The sequence below is a fragment of the Microcebus murinus genome, chromosome 12 (assembly GCF_040939455.1).
Source record: "Microcebus murinus isolate Inina chromosome 12, M.murinus_Inina_mat1.0, whole genome shotgun sequence".
Taxonomy (NCBI): domain Eukaryota; kingdom Metazoa; phylum Chordata; class Mammalia; order Primates; family Cheirogaleidae; genus Microcebus; species Microcebus murinus.
The window spans coordinates 4,725,308-4,745,726 of NC_134115.1; the positions used below are offsets into that span (position 1 = coordinate 4,725,308).

At 40.6% G+C, this 20,419-nt stretch overlaps 3 protein-coding genes and 2 long non-coding RNA genes across 12 annotated transcripts in view; 1 reads left to right on the forward strand and 4 right to left on the reverse strand.

The window, feature by feature from the left end:
* SECISBP2 (SECIS binding protein 2) overlaps positions 1-5,696 on the reverse strand; it is a 41,412-nt gene extending 35,716 nt beyond the window's left edge. For 7 of the 8 annotated variants that reach the window (XM_076008470.1, XM_012773800.3, XM_076008469.1 and 4 more), the window contains exons 1-2: positions 5,558-5,682; positions 4,335-4,480 (exon numbers count right to left, since the gene is read on the reverse strand). In XM_076008470.1, the coding sequence (XP_075864585.1) occupies positions 4,335-4,480; positions 5,558-5,593 (182 nt within the window). In that variant the 5' untranslated portion in view covers positions 5,594-5,682. Of the gene's footprint in view, positions 1-4,334; positions 4,481-5,557 lie in introns of all 8 variants that reach the window. The other variant, XM_012773801.3, reaches the window with a different exon arrangement.
* A 1,801-nt stretch (positions 5,697-7,497) lies between these two features.
* CKS2 (CDC28 protein kinase regulatory subunit 2) lies at positions 7,498-12,201 on the reverse strand. Its single transcript, XM_012773788.3, has 3 exons — positions 11,752-12,201; positions 8,904-9,031; positions 7,498-7,844 (listed from the first exon to the last, which is right to left on the reverse strand). The coding sequence occupies exons 1-3, from the start codon at positions 11,808-11,810 to the stop codon at positions 7,792-7,794; spliced, it is 240 nt and encodes a 79-aa protein (XP_012629242.1). The 5' UTR covers positions 11,811-12,201; the 3' UTR covers positions 7,498-7,791.
* The window catches only part of LOC105876169 (uncharacterized), a 104,616-nt gene continuing 96,102 nt past the window's right edge, over positions 11,906-20,419 (forward strand). The window contains exon 1 of the long non-coding RNA XR_012922051.1: positions 11,906-11,992. This is a non-coding gene — a long non-coding RNA (uncharacterized LOC105876169). The remainder of the gene's footprint in view (positions 11,993-20,419) is intronic.
* The window catches only part of LOC105876168 (uncharacterized), a 39,456-nt gene continuing 35,787 nt past the window's right edge, over positions 16,751-20,419 (reverse strand). Inside the window, exon 3 of the long non-coding RNA XR_012922165.1 lies at positions 16,751-16,838. This is a non-coding gene — a long non-coding RNA (uncharacterized LOC105876168). The remainder of the gene's footprint in view (positions 16,839-20,419) is intronic.
* Positions 19,263-20,419, reverse strand: part of LOC105876166 (methylosome subunit pICln) — a 1,524-nt gene continuing 367 nt past the window's right edge. The window contains exon 1 of the mRNA XM_076008464.1: positions 19,263-20,419. This exon is cut by the window's right edge and continues 367 nt beyond it. Within this exon, the coding sequence (XP_075864579.1) occupies positions 20,055-20,419 (365 nt within the window). The 3' untranslated portion in view covers positions 19,263-20,054.

Consider the following 20,419-nt stretch of genomic DNA (forward strand, 5'->3'; position numbering starts at 1 on the left):
GTCTCCTCTGCACACCTCCATCTCACCCTTCAGACTCATTCTGAGTTGGAATCTCTCATCATTCTGTTCAGGACTTCACATAAATACAAACTATCCAGAACCTTCACCATCTTTTGGCCTCCACCTCCAACTAACAGGTCATTTCCACTTTTTTATTTCACTTTTTTCCCAATTTAGCACATATAAATCCCAAACCTACTCTCTAGTCCCCTAACCGGCACTATTTCCAACTTCTGTGCTCATGAATGATCCCACAATTCTTTGAATGTATTCAACTGGAGACCTTTATAATATCTTTCCCAACAAAACCTGTATGGACCATCGTGGAGCCTTTTTTCCTTGTAGCAGGTCTCTCGTGTATTTTCTTTGCTATTTCTAGTGCCTGGAACCTGGTCAAAACCTACAAGCCCCACTTCCTTAACAGAACCAGAATTCAGGAGTGATTATCATGACTCCATTCAAAATACCACCAAAAGGTCCCCATTTCCTACCCAGTAGACTGACCTAAATTTTTCAGCTGTACTATGTAGGCTTCCAATCTACTGACAGCTTCCCCTACCAATTTCCCCTCCTCCCTCTACTGTCTTCCAAACACACTGTGCACATGGTCCCTTCAGTCAAGCCAGGACCCCAGGGGATCTAGAATCTCCTCCACCCACCAAATTGACTGGAGCCATGTACTCAGCCTTGCAATGTTGTACACTGCTAGGCTATGTGCTAGCTCTTCTCACAGCTGATGTTTTAACGTAAAAGCATCAACTGCTGCTTTCTGAAATTTCCACAATATATTGCAAGATACTAATACTCAACTACCTCTTGTCAAAAGCAGCAGTTTTGGAGAACACTACAATTAAACTCAGGGCAAAAGAACTAAATGCTAATTCTGGTTCTGACACTACCTATTTGAATTAGTATGGACAAACTTTTCTAGCCTCAGTTTCTCAAAGTAAATAACATTATTCTCTCTGCCAACCTCACTGATTGTAGCAAGCATGAAAGAAGTGAAAGTATACAATAATTCCCAAACAAAATGCACACATCCTCATGCACACGTTGCACAGGATTTGTCATAAAGGATATATTATATTATTAAGCATGAAATGTCCAACTTCTTTAAGTACTAAGTTTGACGGTTGATATCTCTGACATTTCACTTTGACACTTCTTGTTTTATCTTTATTGTGAAGGTATATCCTCAGTCTCTCAGACACACGTTGTGGCTTGTGATTATCTTTCACATTTCTTTTTACAGCAATTTTTGTGAAACCATGATTAAGTCAAAAATTCATGTTATTTTCAAATGTTCTATTGTGGAACCAATGCTGTGCAGACAGCTGGAAACCTCAACATTTTTCGGAAGGATGTGGCTAATCGACGCACAGTATGTGGATGGTTTGAGAAGTTCCATTCTGGTGATTTTAATCCTGAAAATAAGCCATGTGAGCGACCTGAGACCAAGGTAGATAATGATGAGTAGAATGCTGTAATGGAAGTGAATCCATCTCAACCTAAGTGTGAACTAGCAGCAAGGTCTGATATTACTATTCCAACAATATTGGACCACTTGAAACAAATCAGCAAGGTAAAAGAAGCTGGATAGATGGGTTCCATGTGAATTAAATGAATGTCAGAAGAGAAATCACCTTGGCTTGCCTTTCTGTGCTGTCATGACACAAAGGCAAACCAGTTCTACACCATATTGTTACGTGCGATAAAAAATGGATTCTTTTTGACAATTGCAAGCATTTGGCACAATTGTTAGATAAAGATGAAGTACTGAAACACAATCCAAAACCAAATATTCATCAAAAAAAGCTAATGGTGTCTGTTTGGTCTAGTGCTGGTATTACCCACTACAGCTTCATGAAACCTGGTCCATCCATTACAGCAGATATCTACTGCAACCAATTGGATGAAATAATGAGGATGCTTGTAATGAAGCAGTCGAGACTGGTCAATAGAGACAGGCCAGTCCTCTTGTAAGACATACTTGACCATGTATCACACAAACAACGCTGCTCAAACTAGAGGAAATGGACATGGAAACTCTCTGACGTCCCCCGTATTCACCAGACCTTGCACCAACTACCTACCACTTCTTCCAGGCCACTTTCTTGCAAGGAAAAATGTCAAATTCTCAACAAGCTGTGGAAAACACCTTTCATGATTTCATTACCACTCGCTCTCCAGGCTCCTTCGCTGCTGGCATGAACAAGTGACAATTTAGGTGCATACTGTGATTAAGTGTACTGCTTCCTGTTTGAGATTCAATAAACTACACTTTTGATTTGAAATTAGACATTTCATATTCCATGACCTAATACTATGATAATCAATAAAGTCATCACCTCTGGACATCACTTGGAGCAGAGAACTTACTTTGCTTGCATAGGCTTTTATTTGTTCATTACATCAGTAAATAACCAGTATTTTCCAAGGCCAATGCTATATATCAGATGACTTCTATTGATATTTGTCTGTTCTATAAGATAAATGTGGAGGAGACTGGTATATTTGTTTTCATCTCCATCAGTTCAAGTCTATGTAAGACTGACAAAAAGAGGAGCACAGCCCATGAGGAGTCTTTTTCTCCTTTAGGACATAGTGCTTTCCATACAGTAGCCTTTCAATAATTAATTCCAAATGAATAAATGAAGTATCTTCCAGTGCAGTTAAAGGTACTGGAGGAGGACAGATTCTGTGAAAGGTTACTACACCTCCTTTAAGGAAAGATGAAAGAAGGTGATATATAAAGATGATTTAGGTTGCTATGTGACAGAACAAGTAAGAAAGAGGACATAGTTTTGGTTCAGAAAATTCTAGTCCTCTTTCACAGAGGGAAAAGACATAATACATAATCTGACTATAGCAATGTAATTTTTAATCTATATTAGAACTCACTAGGTAATTGATTCTCAACTATGTGAACTCTAATCATTTCATTTCTACTTTAAAGGCTCTTTTCCTTTCTAACCCTTACCGTTTGGTTTAATACATCCTTTATCCTTAGTTGTTTTCTCGCCAGTAGTGAAAATTGTAAGCCTATCTTTTCCTTGGTGATAAACAAGTTTTAGAAAAGTCAAATCTAAAAAGGACAAGGGGTTAAGAAGCTTAATTTTGAAATTCTGCACTATATATCCTTGAGTCTTTGATTAGAGTCCACTCATGTTGCTTCAGCCATATGAATGTTTTCTAGCACCACTGTGACTGGAATGCCACCTAGCAGATGGCTTTTAGTTCTTCTCAGTGTGTGAGACATATTTTTGTATTTTTTAATGGGAGACACCCAAACCAGGGAACAACTTAAATGAGACCCATGCCAATCTCCCCTTTATATAGGATTAGACTATAGTGGAAAAATTGGAAATTCCTACCAACTACCAAATTCCAGCACGTAAAGGTAGGATTTCAACTATTGTCAAAAAATACAACTTTCAATATTTCCTAAATACACCAGACATTTCAATAATTTTCTTATTCATTCTAACTTTCATTCTTGCAAATATAATTATAGAATTTATGAGCAGTACAAACTATTTTTGATCACACCATGCACACACACAAAAAGGAAACAAGTCGGAACCATATCCAAGGAACATAAACCAGGATTCTTACATAAGAACTAAAACTGATGCAGACAGCATAATAGATCTACAAATAAATCTACACAATTACATGAAAGATTAACACTTGTTTTTCTAAATTCAGCAAAAATGGAAACCAGTTTGTACATATCTAGAGAACGAATCTTGAAAAGGAAAAAGAAAATTTAAAGAAAAACTTAAACCTTCCTTCAACTCAAATTTAATTTAGAAGAATTTAAACCCAAAAATTTGTGAAAGCCATCTACATAGTATATGAAGCAAAATGGCTGAAAGCAAAAGCCAGCAATTTCCAAGGAATTATACACAGAGGAAGCCAATGGTTGCTAGTACCCATCCCTTCCCTGAACAAGCTTTTAAAATGTCAAACCTTAAATATGAGGAGTATGTTTATTTGGTCCTTCCTGCCATTTCATCTCTCATTAAATACACGATACACTGTATGAACAAATAAACGCTGAAAACTGCATTTCCTACTAATAAATATAATGCAGCCTCCCTTTTCTTTGCCCAAAATAACAGAATGAGTATGGAGGAAGAAAGGAGTAAAAGTTCCAGTTTTGGGCACAGGATACAATTAAGCTGTGATACTACTGGCTCAGACCCTTCTTAGCTGAAGAGCATTCTCTTGCCATCTGCAGAATTTTACTGTTAGCATATTTGAAAGCCTAATCTCCATTAACCCAAGAAATAAGCCCCCTGATAAGGTAAGACGTTTTGAAAGATACATACTCTGTCATTGGTGGTTCCTGAACAAACGGATAGTATGTGGCTGCACAGCTAGGAAAGACGCATGCTTCTGAGGACTCTGACCATGCCACATTGAGCCCAGCAAATTTAGGGACAAACGGTTTGACATCTGCTGATAACTTGATGCCCTGAGGGGAAAAAAATGGGGTTTTGGCTCCACTCTGAAATCAACCAAAATTAACAAGACAAAAAACCCAAAGAGAGGTGCTCCTTCCTAATAGCCCCAGAAATGCTAATCCCAATGCTGTGGTTTAAAAACTTCTGCCTAGTAGTGAAGAGAATTTGTTTGCTAACAATTTCTTTCAAATGCTTTTGTCAGAAAAACCAGTTGTCCAAATAGTGACAGTGAAAAATATGGACAACCCATTAAAGTAACAATAAAATTCAAGCCAGATTATACAGTTAGGATCACAACTGCCATTTCCACAACTTTAAATTTGGAATAAGGATATTTCACCTCTGTCAGTTTTACTTAGGGATAACTAAGTAACTGTAGAATTACTGTAGGTAACTGTAGAATTACTGTAGTCAAATACAGATGTGGAATGTTTATAGCACCCAAAACACACTGCAAAGTTTATTTCACTAAATTTCTCAAAAGAAAGTTGCACAAAAACATTTGCTTTTTACTCATGAACCACCGTCTTGTTTTATTGAAAAAGCAAAAACTTGCTTTGATAAAAAAATCATCCTGTGTCTATGAGCCTCTGAGATTTGAATTTTTTTTAAGTTTTTAAGATATGTAATAGAAGATTTACTTTCACTGAGAATTTTACAACCATGGACTTTAAGTCTAAAACTAAGAGATGCGATTGCCAGGGCTCCATCTAGTGGTAACGTGGAGTATGCAGCGCGGAGACGACGTTTAAGAAAACTCAGAACGCTTCAAACAAGCTTCTCCGTCCCAAGAGCGCCACAAGCTTGCCGAGTCCCGCGCCGTGACCCTGCGTGCGGGACAGGCCCCGTCACCCGCACGTGCGGCGCCACACCCGACGCTGCCCGTGGGCGGGGTCTGCGCCCCCGACCGCGGCGCCCAGGCGGGCCCGGGGCGGGCGCAGGGATCCCGGCCGCCCACTCCGCGCTCCCGCGCCGGCACAAGCCTCGGCCCACGCCCGCCGGCCGGCCCCGTCACCGCACGACCGGGAACCCGGGGCAAGCCGGGCCGACGGGCTGAGGCCGCCGAGGGAGCGCCGGCCGGCCCTTACCTCGCCTTTGGGCTCTCGCGGCCCCTCCGACGCCATGGCGGGCTGCTCGGAGGAGGCCGCGCGGGGTGCGGCCCGCAGCCAGCCCGCCGGCTGACCCGACAGACGACGCGGCGTTTCCCCTTTCGCAGGGGACGCCAGGAAGTGCGTCACAGAAACGCGACGGGGTCCACCCCTCCTACCAGCCGGAAGTACGGGGCCTGTGCTCCACACCTCCGCGAGCAGCACGTGGGGGTTACTGGGGACTGACCCCTAAGAGCCCTGTGGGCTGGGGCTTCCGTGTAGATGACAGGCGCCTCACGTGTGCCCTGCAGTGCTGGGCTGTCTGCCATGGATTCTGCCCAGACAGTAGCAAAGAGAAACTTAGCATGAGGCCGTGGTTTACTCGTGTTCTCTGGGCCTGGCTTCAGATAGGAAAGTTCTTTGGATAAGGTGACCTGGAAAGGCCTCTGGATGAGGTGAGCAGTCACCTTAAGAACGTTTACTAGTAAGGGAACTGTGGGGAGAACTTGACAATACTTGACCCCCAATCCACGACTGCATTTCCCTAAGATTTCATAAGGTGACTTGGAATTGTACACCCTACCCTGTAAGTTCTACAAATCTGGAAAGCTTACAAGACTGCTGGCATCCTGAATTCCCAGAAACCTAAGGTTTGGGTAGCCACGGAAAGGAATTTAATTCCAAAATCGGTTTCATTCCTACATTAAAAAATGTGCTAGAACATGGTAAAGAAATGGAAAAGTAATTTGTCTTTCAGTATATGGGGGAAGAACTTCCTTTTTGCTCTGAAGCTTAATGCAGGCCATTTATCTGTAGAGGGCTTATTAGGTTGAGAAAGTTATAGGTTTTCTCTGTCTGACTCAGTGCAGACTGAATAACTACCAAGTATATTTTACACGGGAAATGCAAGCAGCAGCTCAGTTCTTTACCTCATTTCAGGCCTAGTGGGTTCCAACGTTTACAGCCAACCTCTAGGAGAGAAGCCTAGGGTCTGGCAGGAATCTGTACTGGAGGTAGAGGGGTGGCTGTCACCCCTCCGTCTCAGCAGTACTGTGTTTACCCTAAGAGCGTGATGAAGTTGGCTTAATTTTGGCATTTTTGTCTTTGTCATCCTGGAGCTCTCCAGATGAGGTGTCCTGTGGTGGTAACAGTAGTAGATTCTAGGCTGCTGCTCATTACCACCTTCAATATTTATTGTGCTGATTACATATAAGGACACCCTTTCTAAACAGAGGGGGTCTTATGTTTTCTCTAGTATAGCAACCACATAAGGTAACTAGCCTGTGTTGGCATTTAACTCAACATTTTCCTAGCAGCTAACTAAATAGGCAATCTAAATAGATGCAAAATACATATGGCATATGAAGGTGTTTTACAGCACTTTTTAACTCTTAAAAAATGCTGTAGGAAGGCTGGGCATGGTGGCTCATACCTATAATCCTATCACTCTGAGAGGACGAAGTGGGAGGGTTGCTTGAGCTCAGGAGTTCAAGACCAGCCTAAGCAAGAGGGAGGGAGACCTGTCTCAAAAAAAAAAAAAAAGCTATAGGAAACACCATCCCCACCTAGGAAATGAAGAAAAGGATAAACGGGGTTAAGGGTTTCTCCCAAGACTGTGAGAAGTTGGTAGTGGCAGTTCTCAGGTAAGTAGAAGTAACCAGACAGTATTAAGTTGGGTTTTTCTGTTCAACTGAAGATTGTAGATAATTCTCTAGGAACAAAACAATAAAGTGGTAAAATCTGCTTTGGCTCTAGTTTTAAACATATCCCTGGTTTCTTAGTTTCTTCCTAAGTGAATTAAATGGTGCCTCCACCATACCAAGCTATTACAAACTCATTCAACATTTTATTTCCTCAGGGCTAAAATTATAAAACTAAAATCAAACAATCTCGATAATCACAAACTAACCATAAGAAAACATTCCTCAATAACTTCAAAATGGTGGTAAATGCAACATACAAACTTTATTTAACAAAAGTAACAGGTAAAGTCAAACAGGCACTTACTTATATTAAGAGAAAAACTGACTAGAAGAAATTTTATCTTAAACACCCTATAGTAACTAACCTACTTGCAGTTGCATTTAACTGAGCTCTGTTGCTGTGAAGAATACAGCTCATGCACAGGTATGGATGAATGATTTGTACATTTTTCAAGTATTCACTGAATACTACCTTATATACACATATACATTAAATTTGGAAAAGATTTAATTGACGATCCCAGGTATACTTCATTTTTGTTGATCTTTTGGAAGAGGTCGTCTAAAGAGAAGAATATGCGGTTCTGTGGAAAAAAAATGTTTTGTATCATTTTAATACCATGGTAAGTTTTCATATACTCAATAAAAATTCAAGGAATTCTCAAACCAAAATAATTGAGTCCACTATTAAAACTGGTTCGAAATGTCTTAAATGAATTTTGTTTCAAAGTCACTGTCAACATTAAACAAGACAAACAACCCGATAATGAGAAGATCCCTCCAATATTTTAGTTTTACCCATTCTGAAGAAAAGAAATAAGTAAAAGAGAAAGGTTCTCTGTTTATGGGGAAAGACACCTCATTCAAATCACCTACTGGATCTCACACTAATGCACATTGGAAAACATCAGGAGCTTACAAAAATGCAAGTCCCAGGAGCCCATCCCCATAAATTGTTTCAGAAGGTGGGGCCCAGGAATCTACAGTTAGGTTTCTCAGTTGCTTTTGTATTAGCTAGAGAAAAAAAAACACTAGAATTTTAATTATGTTACCCAACTCCAAGAAAGGTGAGTCTTTTAGAGATTTTGATGCTATTTTTCTTTAAAAAAAGAATAAAAAGCAAGATAGCTTTATTTCCATCTACTTCAGCTTCTATGGCATGCCTTCAAATTTTATAGAAAGGATTATAATACTTTTAGATCCACTGTTAATCCATAAATATAATTTAATTCCAAAGTTTGTCTATTTTACTATTTAATATCTGGAAAACTTTTGGTTAATAACACATAATAGCATAAGGCATTCATACATGCATAACACAGGTAGAACAACATTTGAGTTCATATGCTATGTTTTCTCATTTAACCATAATGTGGTAGATACACAGGAATTCTAGCTATACGTATAGCAAAATACTTTAAGACACAAATTTTAAAATAGAATAGCTATTTTTTGACGTCTGTGATATTTGGTTTACTATGAAATTGGAACCCTCTCTAGAGGGTTAAGAAATCATTCTTTAAAAAAACAGTCAGACTTACCACAGAATTACCTTGGAATATCATTGAAAGTCAAAGTCACCAAAAAAATTTTTTGCCATAACTATTTTAACTTAGTTAATACTTTACTATAGCAAAACTTACCTGGCTCATGAATCATGTAATGAACCCAGCCTAGACTTTGTTGGACACCGAGTCTCCTCCACTCTTCTTCAGACATCAGATGGGTTTTGGGTACTTGTTTGGAAAGTTCTCTGGGTAACATGACATGCCTATTAAAAGATACAGCCAAGTATTAATGCTGTGTGCCTTTCCTACAATTATGATTACATATGAACCTTTAGGATGTTTAAAATTTGAGGCTTTTGATCCTCAAAAGTTCTACAAAGAAACTCTACGTTATATCCCCCCTTTGGTGTCAATCGAGTACTCCCTACAACCTTTAATTCTGAGTTTTGATGGCCTACATTCAAATTAGGGAGCTAAAAGCGAGCAATTCAAATCCAGAAGGCATTTACTTAGGACTAACTTTTGACCAAATCATGGCCAACAAGATCTAAGAATATATAACATATAAAGTGTTCTCAAAGGGAAAAACATGCTCAACTCTAATTAAATACACATATATATGTATGTGCAACCTCACAGACCTCATATTTTCAAATAAGCTACTGACCTATATCCAAAACTAACTTTATTCAGTTTCTTAGAAATGAAATAACCTTTAACGTTAAACCATAAAGAATATGTATGACTGTAGCTTTGTAAAACTCTTAAGAACAGATCTGCACTTAGCTGTTTATTACCATAAAAAGAACTTCACTTGTTACGTTTATGTAGATAAATTACCACCACCCCTACTTTCTCCATAAACCATGGAAATAGGCTCTTCATCAGCGTTTGATTATAAAGGAAAAATGTTTAAGTACCATCAAAGCCCACATGAGGATTCTACCTGAATAGTATTGCATGGAGGTAGTTTCCAAACTACAAGTAAGGAAAATTCTTTCCAAAATCCAATGTTTATTTCAGTTGGAGTACAAAATGGTACAATTATTAAAATTTGTAAAGCCACCCAGAGAAACCCTCAGTTCTTTGCCTGTGAAGATAGACTTCCATGATACTAGGGAGGGAAAAAAGAAGAAGCCACCCACTGTTGTGCTCTTAGAGAAGAACCTAAGCTCAAGTAAAAAGACTAGGTAATTAAGTTTGTAATCACAAAAGAAAAACCAAAGATATAAATAATCGCACACTGGAAAAAAGTTTAAAAAAATTTTTTTTTAATTTACATGGCATGCCACACCACTATACACAAACTACCCTAAACAGTGTAGGATAGTTTCTCAGTGGCGTATTGTCGCTATCGTTTCCCCCTTAGAAGTATCTCTTCTAATTATGAAGACTAATTATCTGGTTTCATAAAGGTAAGTGGCTTCGTCAATCAAGACCAGCTCTAATTTATACTGGATTAAAATAAATCACAACAGATATGACAAAATTTCCTTGTACACATTACCAATACAAACCATTTAATAAATTAGGTTTAGTGCCTATCATCCATGATTATGTGATTATATTAAGAATAATAAATGGAACTACTGCCATAAGAAGTCTGAGGAGTATAATTTTAACATTACATACTAAAAAAAAAACTTATACAGACCCATAAATCCTTATCCTAAACACTTAGAGACAGATGTGTTTCGGAATAGTTTTTCATGTGTTAAAGTATTATAGTTTATCATTAGGTCAATATATGATTACAACTGTAAGGGTTGTAGTTACTGTATAAAGTTCAAATAATCTACTTGAAATTTACTATAGCCAGAAAAACATATTTTCCTAGCGAGGGATATAAAACGGTGCCATTATTACTAATTTGCAAAGCTGCCCACAGAAATCTTCAGTTTTCCTCTTGTGATGACAGACTTCCGTGATAACAAGGAAGGGGGAGAAAAGAACACCTTTCTTCCTCTAATAGCATCCTTGAAATCTCGCCTAAAAGAGCAGCAGACAGAAAACAAAGTCACTAACTGGCCAAGGCTGGCACAGGCTTTATCTCCGTTAATCATGGCAGTTTCCCAGAATGCAGCGTTCCAGTCTCTACCCGGTAGGACACGGGGCTGCCCGGTCTTCGAAGCCACGCCCCAAACAAGTCTCCCGCACACAACAAAGCCAATTTTAAGTGCCCGGAGTCCAATTTGCTACTTTTACTGATTACAGCCACCACATTCTAGTGCACAGCTTCACAACTCAAAAGCCAAAAATTCGGCCAATCTACACTAGCATTAAAAAATTGGCTACGTCTACTCATGTTCTCAATTTGATCTTAGAATGAAAATAAACCCCCTTTCACAATGCCCTCAACTAGTAACGACTCGGGCCAACGCATGATCCCTAAGTCACCATACCCAACGAACATTATCAAGTCCCCACAAAGCTCATTTTTCGGGGCTCCTCCTCAAGGTTATCTCTAGTACCATCAGCCTCAAAAGTGAAAATGGCAAATGTGTTCCTCTGGCTGTTAGCGGATGAAAACCACCGTTCTAAACCAAAAACTAAAAAGGTCAACCCCGGGCAGCGATGGGCGGTGGCTGGCACGGAAGAGAAACCAGCCCCATCGCGGCAGCCGGAAAAGCAGCGCGGTTGCCGGCGGGGTCTCACTTAGTCCGGGTCTTGCTAGCACAGCCGGAGCGACGAGCAAGGAACGACCGCAGTCGCTCGGCGCCGCCCCGGGCCCGTTTCCCAAGTCGCCGGCTCTCCCGGGGGCACAAGACGCGGCTCCCCGCTCCGCGCAGGCCGAACAAAGGCCCAGCCGGGCCGGCGCGGCCGCGCACTCGGCGCGCCCGGCTCCCGGGCCGCACGGGCCGCAGGGACCCGACGCCGACCTCAGGCCCCCGGCCCTGACCTCCGGCCCCGCGCCGACCTCGGTCGCCCAGCCCGAGGGGGCGGCGGCTGAGGGAGCCGGCCCGGGTTTGCGAAGGCTGCTCACCGGTACTCGTAGTGCTCGTCGAAGTACTTGTCCGAGTAGTAGATCTGCTTGTGGGCCATCCTGCCGGCGCGCCGCGGAGCAGGGGGTCGAGAGCGCGAAGAGAGGGCGCAACGAGCAGCGCGTCCGTGCCCGTCCAAGGAAACGACTCCACTGAGCCTAACGACTGCAGGCCCAACGATCCCGATTTGAATCCGACAGCCCGCTACCGATTGGACAGCAGCACTGACCAATCACCTTCCGCGTGAGTAGGGCCGGCTGCCAACCTATCGTCTCCATCTTTCTGCGGCGTTCGCTTGCCAAGTCAGCCAATCAGAGCCCTGTTGTGAGGTTGAAGTGGAGGATTGGTATGGTGTCGGGACCGGGAAGGAGCGCCCTTGCCGGGCAGGGGCGTGGTCAAAGAAAGGCGGAGCCCAGACGCTAAAGGCCGCAGAGCGCGTGTGCGGAAATGTAGAATGTTCCAGGGTAGCTGAGCCGTTGCGACTGCTGATCTGCGGGGGAGTTGAGATATCGCGGGGTTTGGCGAGGCGGGGCACCGGGTTGGGCCGGGCCGGAAGCGCGGCCGGAACGGCTGGCAGCGGAAGCTGTGGGCCTTTAGCGGTGAGGGCGCCTCCTGCTGCCTGGTGCTATCTCGGGCTGGAGCCTCAGGCTTGGAAAAGTGAAGACCTGAAGGGCGGTGGGGTGCGGAGCGCGCTGGCCAGGGCGGCGCTGGGCGATGGCGGTGCCCCAGGCCGACCCTCCGCGGGGCGGCCGCGCTGCGCCTCTTGCAGTTGTCGGGGGCCTTTCCGCGCCCGGGCCCCGCGCCCCTCGCGCCGTCCGGAGAGTGTGTGTGGGCGCCTAGCCTGCGAGTCTGCGCGTGGGAAGCCGGGCGCGGTGGCTCACGCCCGCACTTGAGCTGCTCGGAGGGTCGCTTGAGCCCGCCAAGTTGGGACCAGCACGGGCAACACAGCAGGACCGTATCTCCAAAAAAATGGCTGGAAACGCAGGAAGCTTTCTGTAGTCTAACCTACTGTCCAAAACTAGAGGAGAATCCAAGGCATGGGAAGTTTGCGGGAATAAAATATTCTGCAGCCGCCAAAAATAACGTTAATTACTGGATAATGGGAGTAAGAGTACAGACTAGTCAGTTTGGGGCTGCTGTAGCAAAACCATGGGCCGGGTGGCTTAAACAAATTTCTCAAGGTTCTGGAGGTTGGAAGTCCGAGATCAGGGTGCTCCATATGTCGGTTCTGATGAACGCCCTCCAGGTTGACTGCTGACTTTTAGTACTCACACTGAGAAAGCAATCTCTTTAATGACATTTTTAATCCCATTCATGAAGGGACCACTGTTACAATCATCTAATCCAATCACCTCCCAAAGCCTCCACCTTCTTATACCATCGATGGGGAGAGGATACGTAGGATGGAATCATTTCTATTAAGGATTTCTTCTGAAAAGTCTTAATCACCTTCTAGAGAAAGTCCGATTTCTCCATTCTCTGTCCACATCTTCTGGGGGTCCCCTATCTGCACTGTGACGAACTCTGGGTAAAGCCTGTGTAGAGGGCATTTCTGTTTTGTTCGCTTCATTCTTAGCAAATGGAGTACCTTGCACTTGAGCACACAATAATAAATTTTAAATAAACTTTAGGCATAGTAATAAAAGCTTAAATAATTAGGTGTAATAATTACTATGATGGTAAAGATATGAATAAACTTACGGGAAATTGATAAGGAAATTACTAACTTTCTAGCAGAACCTGGGAAAGCAAAGCTTCCTAGGAAAAGTATTCTAAAAGAAATGTATAGGCTGAGTGTGGTGGCTCATGCCTGTAATCCTGGCTTTCTGAGAGGCTGAGTCTGGAGGATTGCTTGAGCTCAGGAGTTCAAAACCAGCCTGAGCAAGAGCCTGACCTCTTCTCTAAAAAAATAAAATAAATTAGGTGAGCACAGTGGCAGGTGTCTGTAGTTCCAGCTACTCTGGAGGCTGAGGCAGGAGGATTGCTTGAGCCCAGGAGTTTGAGGTTGCTGTTATGATGACACCATTGCATTCCAGCCTATGGGGCAGAGTGAGAATGTCTCAAAAAAAAAAAATGTATAGATGCTCCTCAATTTATGATGGGGTTACATCCTAATAAGTTGAAAATTGTAAGTTAAACCATAATACTTCTGGTTCCAAGCATTTTGGATAAGGCAATTAACATTCACCAATCATGTTTCATCTATTTTCATCTAACCTTTTTTTCTAGGGTATCTTTAAAGAAATCTCAGATGTGTCATTTCACTTGTGTGCATCTCAGGAAAATTTTTAAAAATATTTAGCCACTATGTCATTATTATGTTATATCCCTCAATATTTTTTAATAGCTGGTTTAGACTCAGATTTCCCTGATTGTCCCAACAATGTCTTTTACAGTTATTTTGTTTAAATCTGTTTCCAAACTTGGGCCTACATATTGCATTTGGTTATTGCCTCTTTTAGTCTTCAAACAGTCCCCGCACACATACTCCCTATATGTATACCTGCCATCTTTTAAATATAGATTTATCAAACCAGGTCATTGTGCCTGTGGAACATTTTACAGTCTGGATTTGGGCGATTGCTTCCTTGTGCAATTTACTTGGTTTTTCTATTCCTTGTATTTCTTACAATCTAGTATTTGCCCAAATCCACACAACTAATATGTGGCAGGCTCATAATTGAGTCCAAGCAGTCTGACTCCAGTTAGACCTCTTAACCACTATTTTATACTTACACTGTCTCTTAAAGTTCCCCAGGTAGAAAACCAAGAGGGTGAAGCACCTTTCAGCAGAAGGATTGGTGTTTGTGAAGGTGTGAGGACCATAGTACACAGAGAAAAACTGAACAGGTTTGGCTTATAGTGTAGATATCATGGAAAGGAAATTTGTGGGAAGTGAATTTGGGAGAATGGGTATTGTACACAGAAAAATGCCCCCCAAAGATGTCTCTATTAGTCCATTTTCTGTTGGCTATAACAGAACACCACAAACAGGTAATTTATAAAGAAAATGAATTTATTTCTTACAATCTGGAGGTTGTCAAGGGGCCACATTGGTGAGGGCCTTCTTACTGCATCATAACATGGCAGAGGGCATCACTTGGCAAGAGGGCAAGATCATGCCAGCTCAGGTCTCTCTTCCTCTTCTTATAAAATCACCAGTCCCATCATGGGACTGATGCCAGAGTTAGGCCTTTTAAACAGCCCCAACCCGATGACCTTATCTAATCCCATTTATCTCCCAAAGGCCCCAACTCCAAATGCCATCAACATATGAATTTGGCGATTAAATTTCCAACACATGAAATTTGGGGACACATTCAAACCATTGCAATGTCCATGTCCTAATTCTTGGACCTGTGAACATGTTAACCTTACACAGCAAAATGGACTTTGCATGTGTGATTAAATTAAGGATCTTTGAGATAGGGAGGGTATCTTGGATTATTGGAGTGGGCTAATGCTGTCACAGGGGTCCTTAACTGAGGAGGATGGGAGAGTCAGAGAAGAAGCTGTGGCCAAGCAGAAGTCAAGTGATGTGGCCATGAAGGAAGGAGCACAGATAGCCTCTTGAAGTTGGAAAAAGCAAAGGACAGATTCTCCCCTAGTCTCCAGAGGGAACTCAGTCCTGCCGATGCCTTGATTTTAGCCTGGTAAGACCTATTTTGAACTTTTAACCCTGGAAGCACAAGATAAATTTGACTAATGAAATACAGTAGCTCAGCATGGTGTTTGCTGCAACTTTGCTGTTACAGATGCCCCCTGTCATTGTAAGAATGCATCCCTTCATTCCCAGTGTGCTAAAGTTTTATCATAGATGTTTTATTTCATTAAATACTTTAAAGGTTTTTATTTTGTATATTTGATTAGGAATTATTTTAGAATTATCAATATAAATTATAAGTGTAAAAGAGATGAAAGGATCTTAGTAACTGCAGTCATAAGGAAAAGTCACATGGAAATATTGAAAACTAAATAGTTGAAGTTAAAATTTCAATAGGTAAACTGAAAGCATAGTGGATACAAATGAAGAACAAATTAGTGAACTAGAAGATTGTGTTGAGTTACAGCATCAGAAAGCATCCAGGAGGGGTAAAGAGATGAAGCAAAAGTGTAGAAGCTAGAAGTAGAGGTGACAACTGTGGTTGCAAGAAGAGTCCCAAAGGCAGAGAAAAAATAAACAGAGGGAAGGAAATACTTGCACAAATAATGGCTGTGAATTCCCTACTTTAAAAGAAAGATAAAAGACTTCAGATTGAAAGGGCTTGTAGATTACTGAACAATATAGATAAATATATATATATATATATAACCATAGAAAGATTATAGTGCAATTTAAGAAGATCAAAGACAAAGGAAAGTTCTAAAAGCTTCCAGGGAGAAATTGCAGATCTCCTACAAAAGGAACAAGAATAGATTTACAATGGCTCAAAAGCAGCCCAGGATTCAAGAAGACAAGGGTTACTATTCAGAAAGTACTGAATCAGAGTAGAAACAAATTCCATATAATAATGCAAAATGGCTTGGAAATAAAAGAAAACAAGTAACCTAGTACATTTATTGTTGCCTAAAAAAGCAGAGATGTAAAAAAGAAAATTATTGTTAACAATTTAGAAACCTGCATGGCTAGAGTAGAGAGAATAAGAGGGAAGTTAGTGCTGCGCTAAGGCACTTATCTTGGCAGCTGTTGGTAAGTTTAGGAAGGTGAAAGAGATTAGAAACCCATCACCAGAACTGTTGGCTGCAATCACTTTGTTCCTGCTACCATCTGCAGTAGCAAAATTATATGCATCAAGTATCACATCCCTCCTTGGAGTAAATTTTAAATTATTGTCACAAATACCTCCCATCCTGGTATGCATGTCCCTTTGTAATATGACATCACTACTCCTATCTGTGGAACAGATAGGCGAACTCTATTTCTTCACCCTTAGTCTGGTCTTGTGACTTGCTTTGACCAGCAGAACGTAGCCGAAGTAACAGTGCACATCTTCTGAAACTCATCCTTAAGAGGCATTGCAGTTTCTACTTTCTCGCTCTTGAAATGCTGCCCAGGAATGAGATGATCAGGAAGACACCTAGAAGAGAACTAAATTTCCTGGCCGTCAGTTAACAGCAGCTGCCAAACGCATGCCTGTGGTGCTGAATGCACCAAGAGAAATGAGGGCAGGAACTGCCCGACCACCTCTTGGAATACTCAGAAAGGATAAATTATTGTTTTAAGTCACTAATTTTGAGGGGTAGTTTATTATTCAGCAATAGACAACTGATACATGTCCCTTTTATCTTTGTTCTGAATTCAAATATCATAGAGGTATACCTGATGGAGGAATACCTAATTACATTCAGAATCACTGCAATGAAATTCAGGTCATGTTTTTTGTTTCCAACCTCCGTGGCTTTGGAAGTGTGTCAGAATAGATCATGAAGGAGACACATGAATTACATACTAATTTGAAAACCTAAGTTAAATAGATCTTTAAGCAAGTTTGTCTACATACTAGAAAAAGCAGAAAAAGAATCCAACTCATTTTATGAGACAAGGGTAACCTTTGTGCCAGAATCAGAGAAGGGAAAGAGTACAAGAAAAGCAAAATTACAGAGTCATATTCATTTTAAATGCAGGTGTGAATCTAGCTAACTAAACCCAACACTGTATTAAAAATTGCATCATTATCAAGTAGAGTTCGTCTCAAAAACTCAATAGCAGTGAATCTAATGACAGTGAGCCAGACTATCAAGGTAATTCACACGTTAATAGACAAAAGGAAAAAGAAATACAATGTCAGTACATGCAAAAAAAAAAAAAGCATCTGATAAAGTTGAACCCTGATGTATAATCAGAATAGAGAGGAAAACTTTCTTACTTGAGAGAGGTTATATCCAAAAACCTACAGTAAACACATATTTAATGGAGAACTTTAGACATATCCCTTTTAAAATTGGGAATTAAAATATACTGCTCTCGCCACATACAAATGTGATCATTTTCTATGTACCATGATGTGAAAAAGACTGCAAGCACTGCTATAAAGTATTTAAAACTTAACATAGCAATGACCGTGTAACATCTTTATGAAGACAACAAAATATCTATCCAAGTGTAAGGATATGACACATTTATGGTACTGCCAGTGTAATACTGTGAGATGTCAGTAGTGCCCAAATTTATGAATTCATTGCAATCCCAAAGAAAATTCCAGAGTTTTTTGACAAAGTTGAAAAACTTCTTCTACAATCTATATGACGGAATAAAGATCCATAAATAGCTAAATCAATTGTGGAAATGATTAAGGAAAACCATATAAAACAATGAAACAGAGAATATAGAAGTAGATGCATATGTATGTGGGCAGTGGATATTTGATAAGCATGAGCCCACATACCACTGAGGAAAGCATATGGTTGAGAAAATTGTTCCAAATATGTAGAAAATGTGAAAAAAAAATATAAGGCTAATAGATGTAAAAGCCAGAGAATACCTTTGTGACCTTGGGATCACAAGAGGCAGAATATTTACATAAAAGTAACCATGAGGCAAAAACTGATGGATTTGACTACAAGAAAAGTATTTCTGTGCAGTAGGGACACCTATCACATTTGCAAGGAACTTAACACAGAATTAAACTCAAGATTTTACCAAGAACTTTTATAAACCAAGAGAAAAAACAGAATCTTGACCAAAACTATAAATAACCAATTTACAGAAGAGAAAAATCTAAAAGGCTAACAGTACATGAAACTCATTTGTAATCACAGAAATGCAAATTAAAACAACTATGAGCTGCTTCTTTATACCCATCAAATTGGCAAAAATAAGAAGTCAGACAAGTGTTGGTGGAAACAGCAGAGTCCAGGAACCCTCATGTAGAGCATAAGCTCACAAATGCCTTCTGGAAGCAGACCGGCCATACTTAGTGAAATTAAGTATGGGTATCCCCTATTTGATAGCAACACCATAGAGGTTCTGTATTCTAGAACAGAATTCACACACATTTATAAGGTTCATATATCTATAGTTATATATCCCTATATCTATCTGCCTCTCCATAGCAAAATGATACAGTAGAAAGCATTAACCAAAAAACTAAAAAGTAGAATGAAATTTATAACTTTATACCATTTATATAAATAAAACAACCAGAATTGTTTTCATATAGAAAATAATATTATGTATTTACAATTGGAATTCAGATCCCCAGTGTCTATATCAAACCCATGATCATGGATACCTACATGGAAGAATGAATGGGAACAGGAGTAGTGGGTGATGGAGAACCAATACAATGAAGATGATTTACACGGGCCAACGATCATACAAATCCAGGAACTGAAAAGTGTGATTAATTCAATTCTCTACCCATCTGGTATAAACAAAAATTTTTTTCGATAAACTCAAAGTCTGGTTATGTATAGTTTTACCCATTTTTCTTGATACAATTGTTACTATTCCTTCTGAAACATTTTCTGTTAATTTTTCAGATGTGAAAAATTGGATTCTGCTAAATATATATTTTTTTTAATATAGAAAACCTAGATTTATTTGTTAAGCTATCACAAAGGCAAAACAATTACCATTTGAAGTACTTTGAGGATTTCATCCCAGTTTCACTTGTTTTGTTACAGAAAGTAACCTAAGATGTTGGAAACTAGAGGATATAACCCAAGAGGTTGTAACAGAGCAGACTGATGAAACATGGTGAGAAAAGCAAAAGCTAGTCAGAAGCACTTGTGTCAGGGACAGTGTATATGGCTGGAATATTTCCAAAGAGGCTACCTACAAATGCCTGAATTAGTAAATCTGGGCCCCAAATTAGTAGAAGATTATTGCCCCTGTGGAGAATGAGCAGAGGCTAGGATTCCTCTGAGATCTTACTTTTTAGGGATATGGGTATCCTTAAGCCCCAAAGAAGCACATCTTAGCTTCAACCTCTCTCTTTCCCACCCAGTCTACTTACACCTCCAAGTTTCTGTGCATTTCCACCACACAGGCCTTATAGAAAATGCATACAGTGAAGGCAGGAATTACAGACCTCCTCAGAGGGTATCTAGACACAGAGTTTGGGGGTAAATAATAAACTACAAACACCCTCTTGGTTAAGTTAATTCACCTTCGTTAATAAAGGTCATAGTTTCTTCTGCTGGTGGCAACTTGTTGTCTCAGTACAGTCTGTCTCAAGAAAGAACTGGTTCAGGTGAGTTTTGGAGAAAGAAAGAGACTTTCATCAACCCACTCCAGAATGGAAGAGGCACCAAGTTCTCTCCTATAGTTATGAGCAGAATCTTCAAGCAGCATAAATCATTTTCAGTGATCAACATCTGCATCCTCAAACTGTCCAGCAACCGTTGGTGCGGTATCTACCTCCATCCCGTCTTCATAATCTCTTATTGAATCTTCTGTCCTGACCCCAGCCATATTAAACTGGCTGCTCACAGACTGAGAAAGCATTCCTTCTAATCTCTCCAATGTGGCTTGGCCTTCTGCTGTTAAATGAGATAGTCCTTCTTCATAGGTGTAAAATGTAGGGATGTCCCCTTGTCCTTGTTCATGTGCTTCCACATCATATTCATCTCCATCGTAATCATCTGAATCTTCATCCTCAGGATCTGGATGCAAGGCCTGGCATTCACACATTGCAGTGAACATTGCCTCCAATGCTGATTTATCAC